The sequence below is a fragment of the Poromitra crassiceps genome (assembly GCF_964638095.1).
Source record: "Poromitra crassiceps genome assembly, chromosome: 19".
In the NCBI taxonomy this organism is placed as follows: domain Eukaryota; kingdom Metazoa; phylum Chordata; class Actinopteri; order Beryciformes; family Melamphaidae; genus Poromitra; species Poromitra crassiceps.
The window spans coordinates 20,643,797-20,669,034 of NC_139646.1; the positions used below are offsets into that span (position 1 = coordinate 20,643,797).

Below are 25,238 nucleotides of genomic sequence, written 5' to 3' on the forward strand. Positions count from 1 at the left end.
CATCTCCAACCCACTGAGCACACAAGACAATCTGAGAGTCATATACTCATACTACTACTACTCATAGAACACTTTCCAATTAAATAAATGACGTAACACAGAATGTTTTGCAGTTAAAGCCACAATGTCCCGTGCTGAACTGAAGCACTTGTAGTTTCTGTGTTGACTTCTCATTTGAACATGCAGTCTCATGTATAGGCATGGGTGGATTTCCGGTTTTGCCGGTTCCGGTCCGGTCTGGTGTACGAGCTTAAACCTGTTTGATTTTACATTAACCAGCCAAACCGACAATTGTATTTCTCTAATTCTACTGTCCCATTTCTACCTAACGCTGGCCTAACACGCAGACAGACACGGGTAACTCAGACAGATGGAGAGAGGCTGCTGACGTACGTTACACAGCGAGAAGCTGTTCTTTGGTCCCACATGCTGTTTTGTTGTGATAAGGTGTTCTGAACACAACGTTTCACTGTGTGCGATCATAAAGTTGTTTGTGTTGGTGAAACGCACGTGTGTCTGACTCCTGTCAGCTGAGCTACAAGTAGCCACCTGCATGCTCCACATCTAACTAGGGATGCACCATATATCGACAATCATATCGGTATCGGCAGATGTTAGTCATTTTTTTACATATCGGCATCGGTCCGATGTTGCAATGTTAATAACGGTTATCGGTATCAGCCAAAATGTTCCCATTGAGAGGAAACATTGTGATAAATGTATGATTTATGGGCTTTTCCAAATGTTTTGGAAATAAATAAATGCATAACTTTTTCAAATTCACAGTGTTTACATGTGTTTTTCAGTATGTACAAAATGTTATCATAGAAATGTGTTTTTATACAGCTGTGTTTTAATCGACATCGGTAAATATCGGTTATCGACCATACCAGGAATGTTAATATCGGTTATCGGTATCGGCCAAAATTTTCACATTGGTGCATCCCTACTAGGGCTGTTGAAACGAATTTTGATATTCGAATATTATTCGAATTTAATAATTATGAACGAAATTCGATTATTATTATTTTTTAAAAACGATTTTTTTTTTTTTTTTTTTTAGAACACTAGATCAGTGACAAGTTCTGACAACATACTTGAAGAAAAGAGTGTTAACTGAAGTTGACTGTTGAAGCTGCTATACTGATGTAAACCTACCTGTAGCTCTTAAAATGTATGTTCATTCATTGTTAACTGAAGTTGACTGTTGAAGCTGCTATACTGAATGTAAACCTGTAGCTCTTAAGTGCAATACGTGACTGATTTTTTTTTGTTCATGGCTCATTGTTGTTTTGGCAAAGTTTACTTATTTGTTTATTGATAAGGAGCTCAAACAAAGGCTGTGTCTTTTTTTATGATCAATTATTTTATTTTAGCATTTCAGACAGCACCAATACATCACTGATGAATATTAACTAAGCTCTGGTTATCTGACCTATTTTCTAATGCAATGAATGTATGTACATTGTACAAGGAACATGTTTTCTTAAATAAACATCATTGCTGGACTATTTGTGATAAGCCTAATATTATTTTGAATATTCATCCACCATTCACTTTTCCATCTACATTTGGTAAAATGCTTAGAAAAAGTTTTACTTGGTCAAACCCAAAGATTCAGCTATATTTAGAATCAGAACATAACATAAGAGAAGACAACAATTCACTCAGACCAAAAAAAAAATATATATATATTTTTTAATTCAATTAAAAATTAATTAAAATATTCGAATATAATTTGAATATTAAAATGTATAAAGCACTGAAATTCGAATTTGATTATAGAGGGAGATTGACAGCCCTAATCCCTACATCTAACGTTATGTAATAAAAGTGGGTTTGTCAATGATAACGTGTTCGAACTAAACTCAACGTTTCACCGTGCGATCATAACGTTGTGTGTTCATGAAATGCGTGTATGCTCCAAAATACATTATAACGAGAGGAAGGGGGATGTGCACAGCGCACTGAGTTGAGTTATATGATCATTCATTATTATTATATTAATAACTCAGACAGTTAGAATCAGAAATCAGAATCAGAATCAGTCGGAACATCAGTCGGAAATCAGAATCAGTCAGAATCAGGCCCATTATCTCACGGTCATTTAATAAACAAAACAACTCAGTTTCTTCTTCTTTAGTTATTGGTGGTTGGCAAACCAGCTTAGAAGTGCATTATCGCCACCAAGTGGACTGGAGTCGCACTGCAGTCATTTATCGCCTAAACTGGGAAGCACTGCTCAAAGTGCGACACCTAGTGGCAATGTTCACACAGACCCATGCCTATTCATGTAGGAACTAGCTAGCAGCTAGCGGGTGTAGTTCGGTCAAAAGAAAATAGTTCCTCCATGAAACTGCTGATAACAAGGTATGTGGATTACCTTGAGTAACGGGGTTATGATTTCTGGAAAGAGACATTGCTGTTGAGTTTATCAAATGTATTTCTTTGGCACTTTGAGCCCCACAAGCTGAGTGCCATCCAGTTCCATTGTATTGGAGAGAAGGCAGGAACTCTGCGGCCGATATCTCCAAAACTCAGGCAACTAACACAAAAAGATATACGGTAGATGGATAAATAGCACTACAGGTGAGAGGGAATATATGAAGAGTTAATTTGCAAAAACAGGTAAACGCCATTCTTAAATTGACAACATCTGTTTGATACTCCCTGGAGTGCACATAGAAAACATTATTGAGGTGATTTATGTGAAAATGATCAGATGAATATATGTTTTAGTTATGATTGACAATAAAAATTTCCCAAAAATACATTAATTACAGTATAAATACATCAATATATAAAATTTAAAAAATCCAAACGGAGATACCTGTTTTTGCAAATTAACTCTTCATATGTATTTTGGATTTTAGGGAGATGTTCCTTTAAGCACCATTACTTCATTACAGTCCAAGTATCATTGAGCAGCACTCAAAAGGCAACAGTCTATAACAAGCGGAACAACACAACTTTAGATGAAAAATTGCCTTTCGCCTCACCACAGGTTGAGGAGAAGCGAGCACAAAAGCCACATTTTCCACCGCATGGTACCAGCTCAACAGCATGGTACCTGCTCAACTTACCTCTACTCTACTCGCTTTAAGGTACTGCTTGGTTTGCACCTGCAGATAGTACCCCTTCAATGTGCCCGCCACCCACAACTGGTCGTCATAGCGACGCCGCGATGCATTGGACGCAAGTCGCACCTAGAAACTTGGATCAGACGGAAATCAATAATGTCTTGATTATGAAATGACACCCAAGTGCTTCACTCTTCAGTTATAAAATGATAAAGTAGCTCCATTATCCCACTCCTGACACAAATTCTGAACCAACCGGCCCTCAGATCATCAGCAGCAGCACGCCAAATGTGTTCAAACTGGACCTATTTCAGTTCTTACTTGTTCTGATGTCATTTCAGTTCTTACTTGTTCTGATGTCATTTCAGTTCTTTACTTCTGATGTCATGTTACCTCAGACACGCGGCTAGCCTCTGCTCTGGCTTGTTTGAGGGGAAGAGCTGTCCGGTCGGGCAGGGGGAGAGAGCCTGAGGAGCGCGGCTCTGGCTGCCTTGGTCGGAGAGGCAGCCGGAGAAAGACACCGACCTCACCGGCCCCTCTCCCCGGGGAGCGGCGCATCTCAGCCGGCTTGGCAAGGACAGGCGGAGGTGAGTACGGTTCCCGGCGCTCCTGGCCAGTTGCGCTATGGTTACTTTTTTTTTTTTTTTCCCCGTTTCGTCCTTTGTGTGTAAACACCTTCAGTCACAGCAAGGAGACAGATTTTATTTCAGAAAAGGCCTGAAGGCAGCAAAACAAAGGACTGCTGAAATCCTACACACAAGAAGGTAAGCTAACCTGGTAGCTACCATTAGGATATGACGATTCTCTCTCTGACCAATCACCAGTCTGCAGTGTTTTCACGTCACCTTTTGTAGGGCCATATGATTTCTGCAAAACGGAACAAATTGACGGAATCATGGAATCTGGTAATAAAAATGTGATCAACCGTAAAACATGGAATACTGTAGTGTTTTCCATAATTTGTCTGAAACTGATTTAAAAAAAAAGGGGGGGGGCGGGGGGGAAACATGATTTGGGAAAAAATAAATCTGATTTCATATGGCCCTACCGCCTCAGCTCGCTTGGAACCTCGACTATGGTGGTAGTAAAAGAGTAGGGCCTCAGCGTGCTATTTTCCCAGTGGAAAGTGTGGCTAAAGTCAGCATCATCAGACTGCCTCTGAGCATGATCTGACCTTCAGCAACAAAGTGGGTTCGCCATTTTCAGTCATACGTCAATATTTCAAAAACATTGCGCTTGATAGCACCACATTGGTTGACATGTGATGATGTGGTTGCAGTTGTGTTTGTTCTTAGAGAACTTTCTGCCATCCCCTTATGAAAACTGAAAGAACAAGTTCACGAGTACTTTTTGCAATCATTCCAGGATTCCATCCGTATCTGAATAGATAAACATTACAGTTGATAAAGTAGCATGAGACGGGCCTAGGTGCCTGCTTGCTGAATGAGCTAAAGCAGAGAATGGTCTGAATCAGATGTATTCTAGTTACAGCTCTCCCTCGACATGAGGCCAACTTCACCTTATCATCCCTGCTATAAAAGCTTCGGGGATATGATTGAGCTGGAGAGTTGTTGTTTTTTACACACTGATTATCTCCATAGAGTTCTATAGGAAAAGCGGTAGGGAGAGATAGCATTCTACGTAATTCAGGCTATTCTTCATGCTCCATAGCAGGAGCATGATAATTTGTGATTGGCTTTTAACAGAGACCCTGAGTGAGTACTGGTACTGAAACGACAAAGCAAGCGCCACCCCCCCCCCCCCCCCCCCCTTCCCTTAATTCGTCTTACTGGCAGAAAACCCGTTTCTCATATGTGTAATGTGACCTTAACAGCACAGCCATCATGTCTGTTATTATTATTTTTTCCCATTTTCTCCCCAGTTGTACTTGGCCAATTTCTCCCCCTGCTGCCCCGGTCCATCCTCTGCCGATCTGGGCAGAGCTGTAGACTAGCACCATGCTTCCTCCGACACATGCGCAGTTGCCAGCCGCTTCTTTTCACCTGACAGCGGGGAGCTTCACCTGCAGGACGTAGCACGCTATTCCCACCAGTTCCCTTCCGTCCCAAGTAACCAGGCGCCCTGACCGACCAGAGGCGCTAGCGCAGCGACCAGGACACATTACCCTCAATCCGGCTTCCCACCCACAGACACAGCCAATCGTGCCTGTATGGACGCCTGACCAGACCAAGGCGGAAGTAACACGGGGAAGCGAACCTGCAACCCTCGTAGCCACTAGCCACCATGTCTGTTAACACCACATTCTCACATTAATGTCAGTAAGAAACATTATTTTGTATGATGACATCGTTTTAGGTGGCAAAAACAGTGAATACTGAATTTATGCGTTTTAGAACTAGCAATGACATGTTTTGTATTACCAGTGCCACTTGAAGTTGAAGTTCGATAAAGCGCTCATGTTGCTCATCATCGCTCACCAATGACCAAAAATAGGCCAACACGAGCGTGACACAAAACCACAAAATGTTCCACTTCCTGCTTCAAAAGTGTTTCATCTGTTGAAAGCCGTTATTGTGTGGAGGAACTGACACGTAAAAGCACATGATCAGGTTCGGGGGCAATGATCATCACATGTTTGTAGTGTAACTGTAGAATAGATGTGCATATTAGTCCAAGGAGCAAAAGAGATCTTCCTAAAGTCAACAAAATATGCTGCAAAACACCTCATATGCTTTGAGGCTACAAGGTGTTTTGTTATGTGGTAATAATAACTAAACGCCATGATTTTGACCGACCAGGGCTCCCTTTATTAATGCTTCACTGCCTACAACACTGTACAGCTGATGGCTTTTGAAGCCACTTTCCAGGTGCATTCTACATTTAAATGCAACTGAACTAATATACTGTAGGATATTCCTGCTAACAATCACTAAAGTACAATTGAGCACTGAGCTAAAACAATTTTTTTTTCCAGCGTAACATGTGACATGAACAATGCATCTATAGATTTGAACAGAGCTAAAGACAGGGACATGATTCAAGAAGCAGCGAGGCTTACCTAGTTACCAATGATGTTGTGTCAAAGTGGGGCACGCAGACACATTACACTCCAGCTACATTCCACAGATTCCTGTTATGGGAAGTTTGCCATAAAACTGTTCCACCAACTTCCCACCTTCTGCACCACCACCCAGTACCAAGCACATCTCTGAACAACACACCCTCCCGCTCGGGGGGACGGGGGAGATCCAACGGTGTGCAGCAAACTAACCATCAATTTAAGCTGTCTTCATCATAATAACAATAATCTGTGTATCTGGTCAACCACGCAGCTCACGTGAACTCTCATTCTGTTTCGTTCTGTGGTTCCATCTGGAGTCCACATTAATTTCAGTGGGTGGGAGTACTTGCCTTGACAGACAACTCCTTCAGCCAATCAACATCGCCAAATCCAGTCCTTCAGCCAATCAGCGTCGGATCCAGTCAAAATCAAATCGGAAGAACGGCGAAAATGTATTTTCCACCAAGAAACTCGACTGGTACATAGTCTTGTTCTTGTATAATTAATCTGATACTGCGGTCAGGGTTGAGAGTAGGGATGTCACGATACTATAATTTCTACTTCGATACCGATACCCAGGAAAATATCGATACTCGATACCATGGGAAGGGGGGATGACGACACATCAAGAGGCATAAAAATAAAGTTAGAAAGTTGGACAGACACACACTTCTCCATAATCTAGGCCTGATACAACTTTAGACAGCAGATCACCCCTGCCTGCTCTAGCCATCAGAACACGTTTAGCTTGTTGAAGCAACAGGCAGGCCGACATTGTAAATAAGAATTTTGTTCTTAATTGTCTCACCTGGTAAAATAAAGGTAAAATAAAAAATAAATAAAACAGATACGCACCAATGATAGGCAGGGGGAAATCTGTGATCTTTCATTAAAAGAAAGCACCGATGATATCGAAACTGTTGCAAATGAGTATTGTATCAATTTTGAAATTTTTAGTATTGATACTTATCGATACCTGTTGCAAATGAGTATTGTATCAATTTCTAATTTTTAGTATTGATACTTATCGATACTATCCATCCATACCTGTTGCAAATGAGTATTGTATCAGATTCAAATTCTCAGTATTGATACTTTTCGATGTCTATCGATACTTTTGACAACCCTAGTTGGGAGTCAGCCTTCCGACGGAGCCAGATTTAGGCTGGCAGCCAGCTGCCTGGCAAAAAAACAAAAAACAACAACACATTTACGCTTCTAAGATCATAAAAGTTGTCCTCATTTATGAAGAGGATTATCTTTGCTGAACACAAAGTTCACCAATTCCTAAACTTTTGTTAACCACCGACCTTATTTCAAGCATTTAACCAAAATCTCTGTACAAAAATCCCATTGCCTTTGAGACGAGGAAACCGGAAGTGCCAACATCCAGGTTTCCCGGAGTCATTCCTGTGGTACTCTATTGTGATATCATCAGTTATGACATCATTAATCATAAAAATCAATCACTGATGATGTGACTGTTTAGCACTGATGATTTATGACATCAAGATGTCAGACGTGACATCATCAGTGATGTCATAAATCCTTCCCGGCAGGCCATAAGTAGGAATGTCTCGTCACTGATGACGATATCGGCCTGCCAAAGAGATCAGTCAGATGGCGTCAACGAGCCACATCGAAGCTCTGACCCTGTGTCCCAACCACCCTGATGCCGTGATGGTGGAGGACCCCAGAGCAGGGGACATGATCTGCCCCGAATGCGGCCAGTGTGGCCGTGTCATCAACCTGAGCTCAGAATGGAGGACATTTACCAATGAGGACGCCACCAAGGATCCATCCAGAGTGGGAGACACACAGAACCTGCTCAATAGGGAAGACCTGTCCACCGTGATCAGCAAGGGAAAAGGCTTAGCTAGCTTTGACGAGTCCGGTAACGCAAAGTACCAGAACCGTCGGACCATGAGCAACTCGGACCGGGCCATGCTCAAAGCCTTCAAAGAGATCACCACCATGTGCGACCGCATCCACCTACCGAGCAACATCATCGACAGAACCAACAACTTGTTCAAGAAAGTTTACGAACAGAAGAGCCTGACAGGACGAGCTCAGAAGAGCCTGAAAGGGCGAGCTCACGACTCCATTGAATCGGCCTGCATCTACATCGCCTGCCGACAAGAAGGCGTTCCTAGGACATTTAAAGAGATCTGCGCCGTCTCCCGTATCCCCGTGAAGGAGATTGGCCGCTGCTACAAGCTGATCCTCAAGGCGCTGGAGATGAGCGTGGACCTCATCACTCCAGGAGACTTCATATCCCGCTTCTGCTCCAAGCTGGGCTTGCCCAGGCAGGTCCAGATGACCGCCAACTTCATCGCCAGGAAGGCGGTGGAGCTGGACCTGGTGCCGAGCAGGAGCCCCATCTCTGTGGCCGCGACAGCCATCTACATGGCCTCACAGGCCTCCGCTGAGAAGAAGACGGAGAAAGAGATCGGAGACATAGCTGGTGTGGGGGACGGGACCATTAGACAGTTGTACCGACTCATCTACCCGTGCGCCGCGGACCTCTTCCCTCCAGACTTCAAATTTGACACGTCAAGTTTAGGCTTGATCGGCTGGGATGTGAGCAAGCAAGGTTATGACAGGCACTTCTACAGTGAAAGATGTAATGGACTCAAACCTGCAGGAGAATCTCCGCTGCATCGTTACTGTGCCGAAGACGCCACGTCCCAGTGGCTCCAAGGACTACTACAGACCGGTGGTTTTGACCTCCCACCACACCACAAACACCCTGGAGACACTTGTCCTGCTGGAGCAGCTCCGGCCCATGGTCAAGCCATTCTTGGACCCCCTCCAGTTCCCCAACCAGCCCCGACTTGGAGTTGAAGACGCCATCATCTACTTGATCAACCGCGCCTACACCAACGGGACCTACCCATTGTAAGTAAGGGCCATGATTTTGTTTACTTCTCCAGTGCTTTCAATACCATCACGCTGGCTCTACTGGGTGAGAAGCTGACAGCGATGCAGGTGGATGCCCCTTCATGTCCTGGAATGTTGACTACCTGTCTGACAGACCCACAGTATGTGTGGTTGCAAAACTGTCACGAGTGTTGAGCAACACTGGGGCTGAGTCAGAGTCTTCCCACCTTCAGAAGTTCTCTGATGACTGACTCTGCTGTAGTTGGATGTATCGATCGATGGTGATGATGTCGAGTATCGGGGGGCTGTGATGGGAAACGTTGTCACGTGGTGTGAGCAGAACCATCCGTAGCTCCACATGACAGAGAATAAGAAAGTGGTTGTGGATCTGAGGAGGGCCAAGTCACCTCCTCAGTGACCCTCGTTCCCATCCATGGGGTCAGTGTGGAGTATCGTGGGGGATTAAAAGTACCTGGGAGTGTACATAGACAATAAACTGGACTGGGCAAAGAAAACTGGACAAAAAGAACACTGAAGTCCTCTACAAGAGGGGCCAAAGACGTCTATACTTTCTGAGAAGGCTGAGGTCCTTCAACATCTGCCGGACAATGCTGAGGATGTTTTATGAGTCTGTGGTGGCCAGTGCTTTCCTGTAGGGAAGGTACATGTTTTTTGTTTTTTTTACAGTTTATTATACTTAACTTCTATTTTATTGTTGTTTTTTTGTTTATTCCTTTCTTCTTATTATGTCTCTGCATTAGGGATGTCACCGTGTACATGTGTAACCGGATAGTAAGTCATATCGGTTTAGAAAAATCAATAACCCGACTACCCGTCTTTTTTTTGTCCTTTTAAATAACGTTTTTAAATAAAGTTTTGGCAATGATTTTACCGTTTTGGACTCGCAATCATTCATTTCTCATCAAAAATAAACTGTTTAGAGGTGAATGATAATGCTGCCTGTAAGCTACAGATGATAACGTTAACGTTACACTTAGTGCAGTAACGTTGCACGTAATGGACGCATGGCCCATGTGACCGCGGCAGGTCATAATGTAACGTTAATAAAGCGGGCGAGACCTCGCGGGGAAACCGAGGGACAATTTTGTGACTCGAAACCTCAGAACATCGTTGTGACAGACAGACGCGTGTATGAGATCACTGATGTTATGATCTCATAATGTTATGTCATGATGTCAGAATGGCATGTCATATATTTTATGATGTCGTAATGTTATGATGCTATGTCATGATGTCACTCAGTGATCGCTCAATTAAGTCATTACAACAAAGACTATCCAGGCAGAGAAAGAGCTTCAGTGTTCAGTCATGGTCTCATTTAGTACCGTAGATATAATAAAGATATAAATATAATACAGAAACTCCCTGACAGTCTGCTTTATCTACGTTGACCACATCATGACTTTTCTTTATTGCAGCACTCTCCCAAACTCCTTGAGGGGATCCCAGAGGGTCTCCAGAAAATTGATGAATCATTATACTCCACTATTTATTACAACAACAAGTGTAGAATGTAGAAGAATGGCTATTTTGATCATAGTTTTTGACTGTTACTGTATCTTTCTACCTACAATACAGATAGTCATGGAGTTCTGGACAGCCATATTAATCATCCCTCCTTACTTGAGTGGCACATTCAGTCCTCGACCTCAGCTGTCCACTGTGATAGCTGATGCGTGTGGTGAGTGTTCTGGCGCAAACAACTGGCTGCCGTGCATCAGGGTGATACACTATCGGTGAGTTGAGTTCCCTCCCCCTTCCTCCCCTGATATGTGAAGCGCTTTGAGTGTCTAGAAAGGCATCAAGCAAATTATCATTATTATTGTTGTTGTTGTTACTATTATCATCTGTCAATCGTGTACTCAGATTTGGTCCAAGAGACACAATCTCCTCAAATTGGCCCTTGATGTGGGAAAAGTTGAGAACCACGTACTGCTAACAGAGCATCATCATTCCCAATCTGAGGTTATTTGTTGTCTGTCTCTACTGTTAGGAGGTTACAGTGTCACTGAAACCTCTCATCATCGGAACAGCTGTTGCCTGTTACACGTTCTCTCCATGTACTGCACTGGATACAGTGAAATTTGACTAGCCTATTCCTCATTTTGGGGACCTGCTGGAAATCTGTCCCTGCCCTGGGGGGTCCCTGGACCTCAGCTTTAAAACCACTGCAACAGTTGGTTGATCATTGAACTAGCATGCAGCCACACACAGACATAACGTTGAAGTGGAATGGTTGGTGGGGATGCCACGACATCCACGACATGCACTTGACAATGGTCGCATTGTTATGTTTAACCTTTAAAACTCGGTCGCTATAATAGTGTCTCTTATTAACTAACAATGGCGTCTTCCAGGCCCTTTTACACTGATACAAAATAGCTAGCACGCACATAATAGCGTTAATAAAAAAAGTTTATAAACAAAGTGGTTTTTCACACAATCTCTACTTTCGTTTCCCCTCAGATGCTAAAACGTTCATCGCCTCCTTATTTCAGAGGACAAAATCAGAAACTCAACTGGTCGGTTTTTTTTCTCTCACTGTGAAAGAGTGATTGACACGCACAGGCCTAAGTTAACGTTACGCGTTGACTCGATATATTATAAACAACACGACACGAGGTGAATGCGAATGAAGAAAGGATATGAAACACAACATGGCTCGTCTCATCTCTGTTTTTAAGGCAGCAATACGAAAAGCCTCTGTTTTTTTTAGGACGCCGCAACGCATCCTTCTTACGAATCTCTGTAAATGTGATACAGTCAACGCGAATGTCGTTTTAAACGCACATTTGTTAGTATACTCTTGAGAAGTAGCGAATTTATCCACTAACCTGTGTGGAGCAGATCCGAGGGGCAACAATCTTCAAGAGGCAAAGAGCGCAGCGCGGTCTACATTGTGTTCAGCTGGTGGATCACTTGGCCAATCAGAGATGGCGTCGCATGTTCTTTTCCATAAAGATTGAGAGGCGTGATGTCAATGGTCAATATTTTGTGACAGTCAAAATAGGATGTGCATACTAGTGTACTTTACAAATCAATCAATGGATCCGGGGTCCAATTTAATGTAGCCTACGCACCGAGAATCAAAGTTTAACCACAGATTTATTATCTTTATGGTCCAACAAAAATCATAGTCTATAGATAGGCTACGTCATCATAGTCTACTCAAGTCAAACTAATGGGGGTTATATACGGTCTTTTAAATGGGGGAAAGAGAATAAACTGTTTTTTTTCCTGAAAATATCATACATTTTTGTTTTGGTGGCGATTTGCCATAATTTGCCTTCATACCAATTTGGGCACTAAAAGCAGCCATTGTGGAACCCCCACCCCCCAACAAATCAATCAATATTAGAATATTCTTATAGGGTTCTTAATGTGGCAGTGGGACACAATACTGGCATTATCTAACTTATTTTCCTCATATCTTATGACCTACCACTAGCCTATTCATATATTTAAACGTTATTTCTGTGATATAGCCTAAAATCAATTCGAATATAGTTTTATTAATCTCATATGAGAATATAATATTTTAAGATGCCTAGTGATTTGTTTTAATTATTGTGATTTACTTTATGCCCACATCAGCTAACTTCACTTTTTGCCCCATCATGATGAGTGGAAAATCTCAGAGCATCTGAGATAAAGGTTACACTTTCTAAATATAACCACCTGGGGGAGTAGTTTTGCACTTAAATGGAGATGACGCAAATACACAGTTACTGTAAGAATTTCCATACTTGCCTACAAATACACTGTGGATAATATTCCCATGGCCATGGGAACTTAGTCTGTGTCCTCCTTTATGGTATTTTTCATCTCGTATGGTAGCCTGCTATCACTGTAAGTTTTTATAAAGTATTTTTAGAGTGTCTCTAGTAGAAGTCGTGAATGAGTTCATACTTTTTTTTAACCTCCTGTGGCATCACTATGATATTTATGTTTTGTTTATTTATTTAAGAAGGGTCAATGCACATTAATTAACATGAGCAATTAAGTCCATCATGAAAATGTGCCAAATTGAGCCATATACAGACAAATTTTCATCTGCAATCCCTGGTTGATGGCAAAAAAAACATTAAAAGAAAACATACAAGAGCACATAAGCACAGACAAATGAGATAAGCACAGAAAAATGACATAAGCACAGACAAATGACAGAAGCACAGACAGAAGCACATTGCCTTAGGGCCCCTGGGCCCCCAAGGGCGCTTAATTTTGTTGTTTTTGTTTTTGTGATACCAGGCATCTCTCGCGCTACACGTGCAATGTCTCCCCCTCTTTCTCCCTCAGTCTCTCCCCCCTCCTCTCTCTCTCTCTCCCTCAGTCTCTCTCCCTCTCCCTTTCCTCTCTCTCATGTGTGTGTGTGTGTGTGTGTGTGTGTGTGTGTGTGTGTGTGTGTGTGTGTGTGTGTGTCACTGATGACATCATCAGTGATGTCACAATGATATCGCACAATGCCTATGTATGACATCACTGATGAAGTTTATTGAAGTTTAATGAAAGTTTCTGGTACAGGACTATAGTCCTCTACACCAGACTCACACTCAGTACAATAATAAAAAGAAGTCACGTTGTAATATACAGTTAAAAAACAAAACAACACAACAACATATAACATACATTAAAACAAAATACCAGAGCCAAATACGTGGTCTAATAAATCAACAGCCTGCCCTATAGTTATACAAGAAATCCTTTGTTAACCAGTGTTTATCTAATCTGTTTTTGAACGTGTTAACTGAAGGGGCCTGCACCACCTCGTCTGGAAGTTCATTCCATTCTCTTACAGCACGAACTGTAAAAAAAGTTTTTCCTCCTTTCAGAGCGACAGTTTGTTGGAAATAGCTTCAGGGAATTCCCTCTTAACACATATTTATTGTTCCAAAAATGGATAATAGGCTCGGCTGTGAAATCATATATTTTATGAACAAGTTTGTATACCTCGATCATGTCGCCTCTATGTCTCCTGTATACTAGAGTTGGTAATTGTAAATATCTTAACCTCTCTTCGTATGATTTCTCATCCAGCCCTGGAATCAGTTTGGTTGCTCTTCGCTGTACCTTCTTGATTTTTTCTATGTATTTCACTTTATAAGGAGACCACACAGAACTTGCATATTCAAGCTGAGATCTCACCAAAGATTTATACAGGGGTAAAAATAAATCCTTGCAATGCAAAAAGGTTCTTTTAATGATCGACAACATAGAATTAGCTTTTTTTATTTTCTCCAATATATGTGTTTGAAATTCAAGTGAGCTGTCAACTACAACTCCTATATCCCTCTCCTCCTCCACTTGTTGGATCCCCAGATCCCCAACAGTGTAGTTTGAAACCTCTGCACTTGATTTCCCAATATGTAACTGTTTGCATTTGTCTGCATTCAATTTCAGTAACCAGGTGTCACACCATTTACTCATGCTATGTAGATCTGCTTGAAGATGGTCTATATCTGAGTCCCCAGCTATGATTCGGAATATTTTCGTGTCGTCAGCAAAGAGGTATACATCAGATTGTATCACACATGGTAAATCATTTATATAAACAACAAAAAGCTGATCCCTGAGGGACTCCTGACGTCACTGGTTTCCACTCTGAAGTGGCCCCATTGACCATCACCTGCTGTTTCCTATTACATAAAAATTCCTGTATCCAGTCAATGACTCTATCATCTATGCAGTAAGACTTGAGTTTTGATATTAATCTTTTATGATGACATTATCACTGAACTATAGCCTCAGCCTTAAGGCAATCAGCCTTAGGGCAATTAATCTGTCCTAATTTAAAAATCTGGCTCTGTCAGGTCACCCGCACGGGTGCTCTTTAGACCCCTTGAAAGTTTCAGCCCGAACGCACATAAAACGGCATAGCTGTGGCTGGCCAAAATTCTTGAAACAGACAGAGAAACAGACAAACAGAGTCCACATTGCCATGGTAATCATACAAAAAGTCAATATTGTACGGGCTGGCTAGCTAATACTGCTAAAATCCTGCTGCCTCTGTCAGAGCTGCATGGTGTCATACTCATGCGCAATGTGCACTTTTGATGCAAGCACAGTCAGTCAGACTAACATTATATATAGGTTAAGTCCTCTGATGCAGCAAAAAAAGTACAGTAATGTTGCAAAAAATGACATAGCCTATGGAGCAGAGGAAAGAAGAAGCAAACAGAAGATGAGTAAAAACTTTGCATTAGAGGTGCAGGTGTGTCTCACTGGTAGCCTGGTTAAAACCATCCGGAGCCGTGAACTCACATTCTGTTTGGTGGATCCGTCTGGACTCCGAGCTGTGCACAGTCATTTCACTGGGTAGAAGTAGCCAGTCCTTCAGGCTTCCCATCAGTGTCGGATCCAGTCAAATCCAAATCCACTCGGAAGAACAGCGAAAAAGTATTTTCTGTCGAGAAACTCTGCTATTGCACATTCCTGTTCTTTTTTAATTGTTGTTATTGAGTCTATTCCTGCAATAACTGCACTTATGGCTGTGTAAACTAACGAACTAACGAACGTTGATGTTACTGCTCGAGCCGGAGAGCCATGGAGGCAGCCATTACTGTTTTGCCAGCGGCGTTACGATGTCAACTACGAGGCAGGTCCCTGATTGGCCCGTCCGCGTTGTGGATTCTGAAAACGCCGCCCTGGGGCAGAGGCCACACGGTCTCGCAGAATGAATGTGATCGGATGGTTTACCAGGCTATACATCTCTGGGTCATTATGGCAAAACAACAACAAAATTGAGAGTGGGTGCATTAGATTTACGTTTGTGAACACTCAAGCAATGACAAATTAAAGTAAATAGTATTGGCGGTGCCAAGGGGGTGGGGCCCCAAAACAAATTCTGCTATAGGGCCCCATAAAGGCTTGAGCCGGAGCTGCTGCAGTTTGATATGACAGCAAAACATTAAGAGCAAACATATACTGTAAGAGCATATAAGCATAAGCACAGCTATAATAAAACAACCACTACTCCATAAGACAAAAGACATAAGGACAATAGCATAGCACAATAGCACATCAATAGCATAGCCATGATTAGATTATTATGATAGCGTTTGTTATTTGGAGAAAGAGTTGAGAGATGCTGTTCCATCTTATACAGTATATATATGTGTTGCTCGGTAGAAAAGACTTTCTATGTGGTATTTTACAGTCCCCTCAGAAGCTCAGATTTTTTACTTTGTATAATGAATTAATTGAGCGACCAATTTTCAGGCCATGAATTGAGCGACCAATTTTCAGACCATGAAAAATGATCTAGGCTAAATAAAATATTGACACATTTGATTATGTTCCCCATTTTACAAGTCATATTTAGCTTAAAAAAATTATAAGAATTTTCCTAGCCTACAGTATATCATTACTGGGGCGTATAAGCCTATTTGCTGTGATGTTATATTATTTATCAGGAAAATGTGGATTACTAGTTCTCTCTCAAAGGGGCCTATACTGAACCATAGTGTGCAAAAGGCTTAGTCTGAACTCAGCTTATAGACGCCTGTCTGTGATTTATTTCCACAGTCTGAATGGGGAGCGTGTGAACTGCTGCCGTTCAGGCGGAGGGTGGCGCCCCAAGCCAAAGGATTGTGTTGGGGAGCAGCGGAGGTCACCACGGGTCAGAGCGCAGCGCCTGACAACACACAACACACCGAGATAGGGCTGGAAAAAAAGGCCTGGATATGTGTGTGTGTGTGTGTGGGGGGGGGGGGGGGGTGCATTAGGCTACTTTTATGCATTACATCAAGGTCCATGCATCCTATCATTTCTTTACATTGTTATACTAAGCACCTGTCTTAGACCATGCACCAATCAAAAACTGAAATGCAGAAATGCATGGATTAGGCAATACACAAAGCATAGAAACATGTACAGAGTCAGTATGGCTCATATCTGTTCATTTGACTTATGGGTACAAACCCAAAGCCAGGAGTTCATCACAAAACTCTTCAGTTGGACACTATAGGCTATACACACAATAAAAGGAAGCATTGTGGTAGTTTTGCATATCTCACTATATCTGCTCAAAGATTGTAAAGCATTAATACCTTTTACAGATTTGAATAACTGTCATATTATTCGAACTACATATAGCGGATGATCATTTTAAATGAAAAACATAAATAAGCCAATGACCCACTTATAGACTCGAAAATGGCAATGTGCAGCAATAGGCTAATAAAGGGCAAATCAAAAATGCAAGAAAGTGAAAAGATCCTGGGAGACAGCAGGTCTATAGGCTACAGAAACGTCCTCCAAAAATATGCCAATCTCCCCCCAAACAAACAAACAAACTAACAAATAAACAAACAAACAAATAAATAAATAAATAAATAAATAAATAAATAAATAAATAAATAAATAAATAAATAAATAAATAAATGCATGAATGGATGGATGTATGAATGAATAAATAAATAAACAAACAATCAAATAATCAAACAAACAAAATATAAATAAACAAACAAACAAACAAACAAACATTATCTTATTCCCAGATATAACATTCCTAAACCATTTTTTAATCACTAATATTACCGGGACTTGCTGGAATTAGAAAACTGCTTTCAGAATTCATATAATCTGTTATGCTATAGTCACTGATGAGGCTTTTCTATAGGTCTCAAAACAACAGTCATCAAGTCAGGTTGAGTTCAGCAGTGGCTGCTCATATTATAACCTCCACATACACTGCATACATGGCAAGAAATGCAGACATGAATCAATTAAAATGCACCTAACATGCCATTTACATGCAAAATGACTCTTGAATGCATATCCAGCAACCATTACAAATAGCCAAATGGCTATACAAGCATCCACTGCACTGCTTGTTTGTTTTGTTTGTTTGTTTTTTAGGCTATATAAACCTCTTTAAAGCGCAACTATAGGTTGAATATGAAATATGAGCAGTTTTGGATATCTCAAATGTCATAGAGGTTTCAAAGGGCTAATTGAACAATCTCCAATATAACCAAAATGTTACTTGGGCATATGGTTATAGCCTATACAAACCAGTAAAAAATAATTTTTAGCATAAAACAACAAATCATTGTCAGACCATGTTTTAACAAAACGTTATTTGAAATTTCAATGTGGAAAGTTTTCATATCAAACTAAGTAGCTCATAATAATAATGATGATTAATCTTCTTGACGCATTATTTGGCTTTATTTATAGGCTAGACGCAAGTTGGCGTTTATAACATCAATCAGCACACAATTGCAATATAAAGTTGAATGAAACGCGACAGCAGACGGCTCTGTCAATATTTCAAAGGACAAATACATTAAAAAAAAGTGTTAAACAGCACAGTCAAGTAAATTGGATTTTATGCCTCCGTCCCGCTCGCTTGCGCTTTTCTCTCCATGGTGCTATAAAAACTCTCCAAACGCTTCAGATGTCTTGTGAGCCTTTCTTTTTCAATCTCCGCTGCTTTTTTTATTTTTATTCTTCGACACTACTCACAGGATCAACTCTATCAAAACACGGTGAAACTTTCAAGATTAAAACGTTCTCAATGGAAAAAGCATCGGAGCAAACTGTTTTGGCGCATGAGACCCGTTTGAATCTGTGAGAAGGAGCGCACACAATAAAGCTGTTGTTAACCTTGCTGTGAAAATATGTTTGAAGAAAACAGCCCAATTGTTGTATGAAATGTATTCAAGTATAAAATAATGCCCTTTGTTGGGGGAGAAAAAACTTGAGCAATGTGAGGGTACAAAAGTCCCCTGTGGCATTTACTAGCACCCTTTGTGCAGTTTGCGCCTTGGCGTCTCCACTTGGCGCATTACCCAGGCCCCTTTAAACGCGATTGTTTCTTTCTTTCTAATGACATTTACCGGATCAAAACATGCTGTTAATTCGATCAGAAAGCTTCACCCTTCTTAACAATGGCAGTATAATTTCTCCCAAAGTTTGTTAAGTTGACCGAAATTAGGCAAATGAATAGGGGTCTCCAGGCTACCCATCTTGCAGGTGACGGGAATAATGCGCGTTCACACCAGCTGCATTCTTCTTTATTTCTCCCTTTCTTTCACAGCATTATTAAAATTTAGGCCAATGAAACTATTCATTCGACTGAATAGACATTTTCTTATAGGATAATAGGATACAAATTGAGCCTCTCCAAAGAGTCTCCAGTGGTGGGTAACCCTCGTGTGCCAGAGACTGCTGGAGACGCTGGCCTTGACGCAGACGACGCTCGTGTGCCAGGGCTAATCACACACCTGCCGAGGAGTCCAACAAAATAAAGAATGTAAACAAAAAGCTTGCCATCTCTCATAAAAGATGGACGTGTCACCAAGTCGTGTGAGAAACGCCGAGAACAAACGGGGGGACTCCGTCTCCAAAAGATCTCCCCTGAACTTGGCGGAACAGCCTATTAAAGGCTTACTTAATTACTCTAATGACACTGGACAGGCCTTAAAACTCGGACCGGGCTTGGATGAGAGTTAAGATCGCTTGCTGGGATTTGTAAACAGGCGATCGTGTGAGAAACGCGAGTTGGAAGAAAGAAACCCGGCTTTGTTTTCAGTGCGCGCACAGTGCGCCCCAACGGATCAGGCGAACCCAACGCTCAGTTCTTATTTCCCACATGCGTTGTTACTATGCAAATAATATTCCGAAAGTAATCACGTGTCTTTTGAACAGCCACGTGGATTAACAAAGCAGGTTTGCCCCCCTGCTAGCCCATGGCTTTAGATTTTTACTATTTCTTTAACTGATCCTAAATGCACACATTTACCAAAAGCATGGCTCTAATCCAATGGAATAATTTACACCATGAATGCCAGAGTCCCTTGGATGATACCTTTATAAGGACCAGCTTTCCCCTCAAATCTCAGTCTGCCTCATCTCCTTCCAGAGCAACACATCTCTCCAACTCCCAGCTAAACTGATTTTACAAGAACTTTACCAGAAATTCGTCGATGGCATCTAAAATGAAGGATCGGAAGGTATGCGCTCCCCGTGCGCCATGCGTTATGAGAACTGAACTATTTTGGCAGCAGGGCATTTTTGAACACTTTTGAGTTACTTGTTGGAATTGTGAACTTCAGTATTTATACCAAATTATTGCTGAACTATACTACTTGGATAATGTATGCTAGAAAAAGAGAAATCCATCAGGCAGCATGCCTGTGCCGCGCGTCCTGGATAACGGCGGCGCACTACTTCTTTAAAACAGCACCTGAAACGCAATATTTGGCATCAACAATCTCATTTACAACGCTATAGCGTAACAGTTATGTTAGACTTAACATGGCTAAAAGATGAGGTCGGCCTAATCATTTCCACAGATGCTTTAGAATAATTGGAACTGACCGGAGCGTGTCCACCTGCGCTGTGCGCTCTGGTGCTCCGCAGCGCACAACGCTCACCAACTAGGCCTACAATGCGTTTCATCCAGTTTCCAAAGTAGCTATTTCGTCCTGCATGTTTGATTTCAGTTTGCACTGCTATTGTGGCGAATGGACTAAATGTAAATTGTATTTACTTCCACATTTGCACGTCCTCATGCGGCCTCTCTCTTTACAGAGAACTCCCATCTCCCACAAAGTCATCGAGAAAAGAAGACGGGACCGTATTAATCGCTGCCTGAACGAACTAGGGAAAACAGTACCCATGGCACTCGCTAAACAGGTATTGTGATTATTTAATATTTGTATTTGGCATATAGCCTATTATTTTACATATTCATTAACATGATATTGTACAGTTATGGTATTTTTCAATATCTGTGGTCGTGGTTATATACGCAGTGAAACACATTTTCTTTCCTATTAGAACTCTGGGAAACTGGAGAAGGCTGAAATCTTGGAGATGACAGTTCAGTACCTGCGAGCGCTCCACTCAGCAGATTTCCCCCGCGGGAGAGAAAAAGGCAAGTAGCCTAACTTTTACGCATCCCAACACCACCAGTGGGAAGGAGTTCCTTCAATCAATTCTATTTTTTCAGTAAAGTTGACTGAGAATCATTGCGCATAGTGTTTTATTCCAACCTTTTACTAACTTGAACTTATTTTGCCAACTTTAGTTGTCCAACTTTGCGCAAGGAAAAACCAGGCAGACCGCGTCACAACGAGGCACTTGTCTGTAATGTAAATGATCACAATGTTAATCCCTCCTTGTTTTTTATCCATTCCAGGTGAGCTGCTAGCTGAGTTCGCAAACTACTTCCACTACGGATACCACGAGTGTATGAAGAACCTGGTGCACTACCTCACCACAGAGGACAGAGCTGAGACCAAAGACATCAAGTACGCACGGATCCTCGCCTTCTTGCAGTCCAAATCCCGAGTGATCACCGAGCCCGTGTTCGGCTCTGTGGGCTCCATGCCAGAGCCGGTGGAGTACCTGGGCCAGCTGCACTTATCCCCGGAGCACCAAAGCCACAGTCCCGCCGACTCAGTCTACCAGCAGAGTCCGCCGCCGGGCCACTTCTCCTGGCACAGCTCAGCGCGCAGTCCGACCATCACCTACCCCACAGTGCCCCTCTCCGCGCCCACGCAACAGCACGGCGGATACCTGTCGCCGGTACAGGGACTCGATCACCACTATTTTAACTTTATTGGTCACACACATGCGAACGCGTTTAGTCTGCACAGTGCGCAACATGCTATGTAAATACTTTCACCATGTTTGTTTGTTGTTTTAATTTATATATTGTATGTAAGTTGTGAATGGAATAAATATTTCTGACGAAAATTCATTTTGTTTGCATGCATGATTAACTCAACAACAGACAAATATGGATAAACAACAACAAGACAAGACAAGACAACAACAACAAAAAAGGTAGCAAGAGCTGACAGATCTAGATAGGATGCGCGATGACCTGGGTACCATTATTCCTGTGACTTAACAGGAATATTGTTAAATCATTTAACAATATCACATTTTAAGTCCAAATGTGTAACCTTGTTCCCTCTATTTTTGACAAAATAATATTTGGTAACCCTTTATTTGGATAGTCCACCTACAGCTGAGAGTCTGAGTATTGTAACATTTCAACAGCTTATTAGTTGACATTCAACAATTCAACTGTTTGGCTTTGTCTGTTGATTTAACAGCTTATTAGTTGAGATTCAACAAACAGATTCTGTTTGCTTCCCAATGCACACATCTTCACCGAGTGTAATATGTTCATGAATTGTCACATATACTCTATAATCTGTTAAACACCTGTCAACTAATAAGTTGTTCAAATACTCTGGAGACTCAGGTGGACAATGCAAATAAAGTCTTACAATATTTTGTCAAAAATAGAGGCAAATGTGGTTATGAAACAAGGATCATTCCATTCCGGCTATATGGGGGTGCTGAATGTCTGATTTTACATAATGCTTTCTCCCAATAGATTGTGATATAAATAGCCAATATGTTGGCCTATCAGCCTATATATTATCCTAAAGTCCCAATTTAAAAAATAAAATCAAAATCAAACGAGCTCACGCCAATGGATTTTCTGATTGCCAAAGAGATAGAATAGAAGATAATATAGAACAGAATAGTCGAATATTCATATTGAACAGCCAACTCCGATTCGACTGACAGAATTCTGAGTCGGGGACAGCCAGCATCATTCAACAAAATGCTTGAAAGAAATACAAAAAATAACAGCTGAAAAGAGAGAAAGAATATTTTGAGCAATGAGAGATGATTCTTGAAAAGATGTGGAAAGTGTTCTGCCTGCTACACACAACATGATGAGGTCTGACTCTGTTGCCTCCATATTCTCTAATAAAGCCTAATACAGTGATTCTCAACCCTTTTCATATCAAGGACCTGTATTGTAGTCTACGTCTGGGCCACACACCCCAATTTGATGAGAGTCTCTCTCCAGAACTCCATGAAGGGACATACCAGTGAAACTATGATCCAAATAGTCATTCTTCTACATTTTATAATTGTTATTGTAAATGAAATAATGAAGTTTAACAATTCAGCAATTTTCTGGGGACCCCCTGGGATGCTCTCAAGGACCCCTAGTGGTCCCCAGAACCCACTTTGAGAACCACTGGCCCACTATGCATCAATGGCATAAGCATTTATCGACAACATTTTGTCAAAAATAGAGGGAACAAGGTTACATATTTGGACTTAAAATGTGATACGGTAAGTTGATTGATGATGGCAGTTTGCAAAAGATCTGTCTACAATCAATCACTGAAGACTAACACTGAGGATGCCAAATACTGATATCTGCACTGATACTGACAAAACAAAGATGGTTTAAGTCAGTGGTAAGTGGTTCTCCAAGTGGGGTCCAGGGACCCGCTAGGGTCCCTTGAGGGGTTCCAGAGGTCCCCAGCAAAAAGGGGGATGATTTATTTTCACTATAATTTGATCCAGAAGTAATACAATGACAGAATGTATGATAGATAGATAGATAGATAGTTTTTATTTCTGTGTCATGCCATTTCTGGCCCATCCCACATGGGATTACAAGACACCAAATTATATATAAACATAATCATAACATAACATCCGGTTGTACAAACAAAATAAATAAAGTATATAATATATACACATATGCATGACATATACATACACATATACACACTTACTGTACATACATACATTTTTTTTTTTTTTTTTTTTCTTCTTTTCCTTGTCTTTGCCTTTTCCTGATAAATAGCTTTTTTTCTCATGTCCCAGGCTTTTTCCAAATAACACGCCAGTCCAAAAGTTTCATATGTAAACAACCAACTCAAATTATATGCATCATCATTATTAAGAAAATCAAACTCTGTTTTTATTTTACTGAACAAAATATAGCGCGGTTCACTGTAAAAAGGACAACAATGTATGACTATTTTGGTCATGGGTTTCATCTTACTGCAATAAAACATCTAAAGCAAACGTCTTATCAGATGGGGGACCCTGGGACAAAATCTTATCAAATAGGGGTTGTGGTCTAATTTGTGCCACTTTAGGGGTCCTTGATGTGAAAAGTTTGAGAACTGGCATAAGAAACTTATTTGTCTCAAGAATAATTAGTTTGCATTCATGCCAGGCCATATATGGGGGTGGGGCATAGTATAACTGGAGGAGATGAGTCATATGGAATTGTGGGATTATGTCATATACTGTAGGTCTAAAGATGAGCCTGAGAGAAAGAAAGAAAAGTCACCAAATTATGCTTTGTTTGTTTATATTGGCATTAAGAAGAAGAAGAAGAAGAAGAAGAAGAAGAAGAAGAAGAAGAAGAAGAAGAAGAAGAAGAAGAAGAAGAAGAAGAAGAAGAAGAAGAAGAAGAAGAAGAAGAAGAAGAAGAAGAAGAAGAAGAAGAAGAAGAAGAAGAAGAAAAGAACATATAGGCCTATAATAAGCATTTGGTGTTATCTTTCAATCTTCATGGAGCAGTGGGCTTACTTGGGCGAGGCAGCCTGAGCTCAAGCTTCAATAAAAGCTTCAGCAGGCTCTCTATGTTGTTGGATACTTCCACCTATATTTAAATAGAATGCAAATAACACAATGCTTTCCAGTCCCATCCACGGAAAGCCTCTTTTTAGCCAAGGGTTAATCTCTGTTTTGGGGAAGCATGCAGTGTGTTCCAGCAGGCACCCATGAGCACTGTCTGTCTCCCAGAGGGGCCGCCCCTCTCTCTCCTGACTTCAACAAACCTGCACTTAAACAGCCCATTGATTCACCATTCACTCCCCCTGGCTTCAAGTTAAAAACTGTCACTTCATTCAGCATAACATGACATTTGATGCTCTTAATTATAGGAAAATAAGTGAATAAACGCTTTCAATCATTATGTATTGATAATTACAGAGGCAGAACTAATTGTGGTGTTTCTCATATTTTTTGGATGAAGGGAGTTATGTCTCAGGATTTCAAAGGGTTACGGATGAGAATTGTATGGAGAAAATTCAGTAGGGGAAAAAAGTTGTTTTGGCAAGTGTCAACATTTCCATATATTTAGGCAAATGAGGTTGACTATTCATGGACAGGATTAACAGGAGAATCTGCAGGGAAGAGAGCCATGCACCATGGTTAAAAGTTGGACCATCTCAACCATGGCACCCACAGGCCAAGGAGCAACATCATATGAGAAAAAAAAAAGACTTACTTTTTGGACGTATACTTTTACCTGCGCTACTGTAAAACTGACATAATTTTACCCCCTCGCTCTCTCTCTTTCTGAGATAAATTTGACAATCCTTTCAGTGGACCTCACGCCATATTGGCACAAGCTTCTTGTGGTATAGGGTCCATTTGCGCCC

At 41.3% G+C, this 25,238-nt stretch overlaps 2 protein-coding genes and 1 pseudogene across 3 annotated transcripts in view; 2 read left to right on the top strand and 1 right to left on the bottom strand.

Annotated features, from left to right (window-relative positions):
* acsl1a (acyl-CoA synthetase long chain family member 1a) overlaps positions 1-11,932 on the bottom strand; it is a 43,033-nt gene extending 31,101 nt beyond the window's left edge. The window contains exon 1 of the mRNA XM_083656206.1: positions 11,838-11,932. The gene's annotated coding sequence lies outside the window, so the exon portion shown is untranslated. The remainder of the gene's footprint in view (positions 1-11,837) is intronic.
* On the top strand, positions 7,723-9,004 carry LOC310793949 (transcription initiation factor IIB pseudogene; annotated as a pseudogene). The gene is made up of 2 exons: positions 7,723-8,682; positions 8,747-9,004. The product of its transcript is annotated as a transcription initiation factor IIB pseudogene (transcript).
* Positions 11,933-19,808: 7,876 nt separating the features above from the next.
* helt (helt bHLH transcription factor) lies at positions 19,809-21,630 on the top strand (the record flags this gene model as incomplete). Its single annotated transcript, XM_083655318.1, has 4 exons — positions 19,809-19,961; positions 20,542-20,646; positions 20,791-20,887; positions 21,152-21,630. The coding sequence occupies exons 1-4, from the start codon at positions 19,935-19,937 to the stop codon at positions 21,628-21,630; spliced, it is 708 nt and encodes a 235-aa protein (XP_083511444.1). The 5' UTR covers positions 19,809-19,934.
* Positions 21,631-25,238: the final 3,608 nt, after the last annotated feature.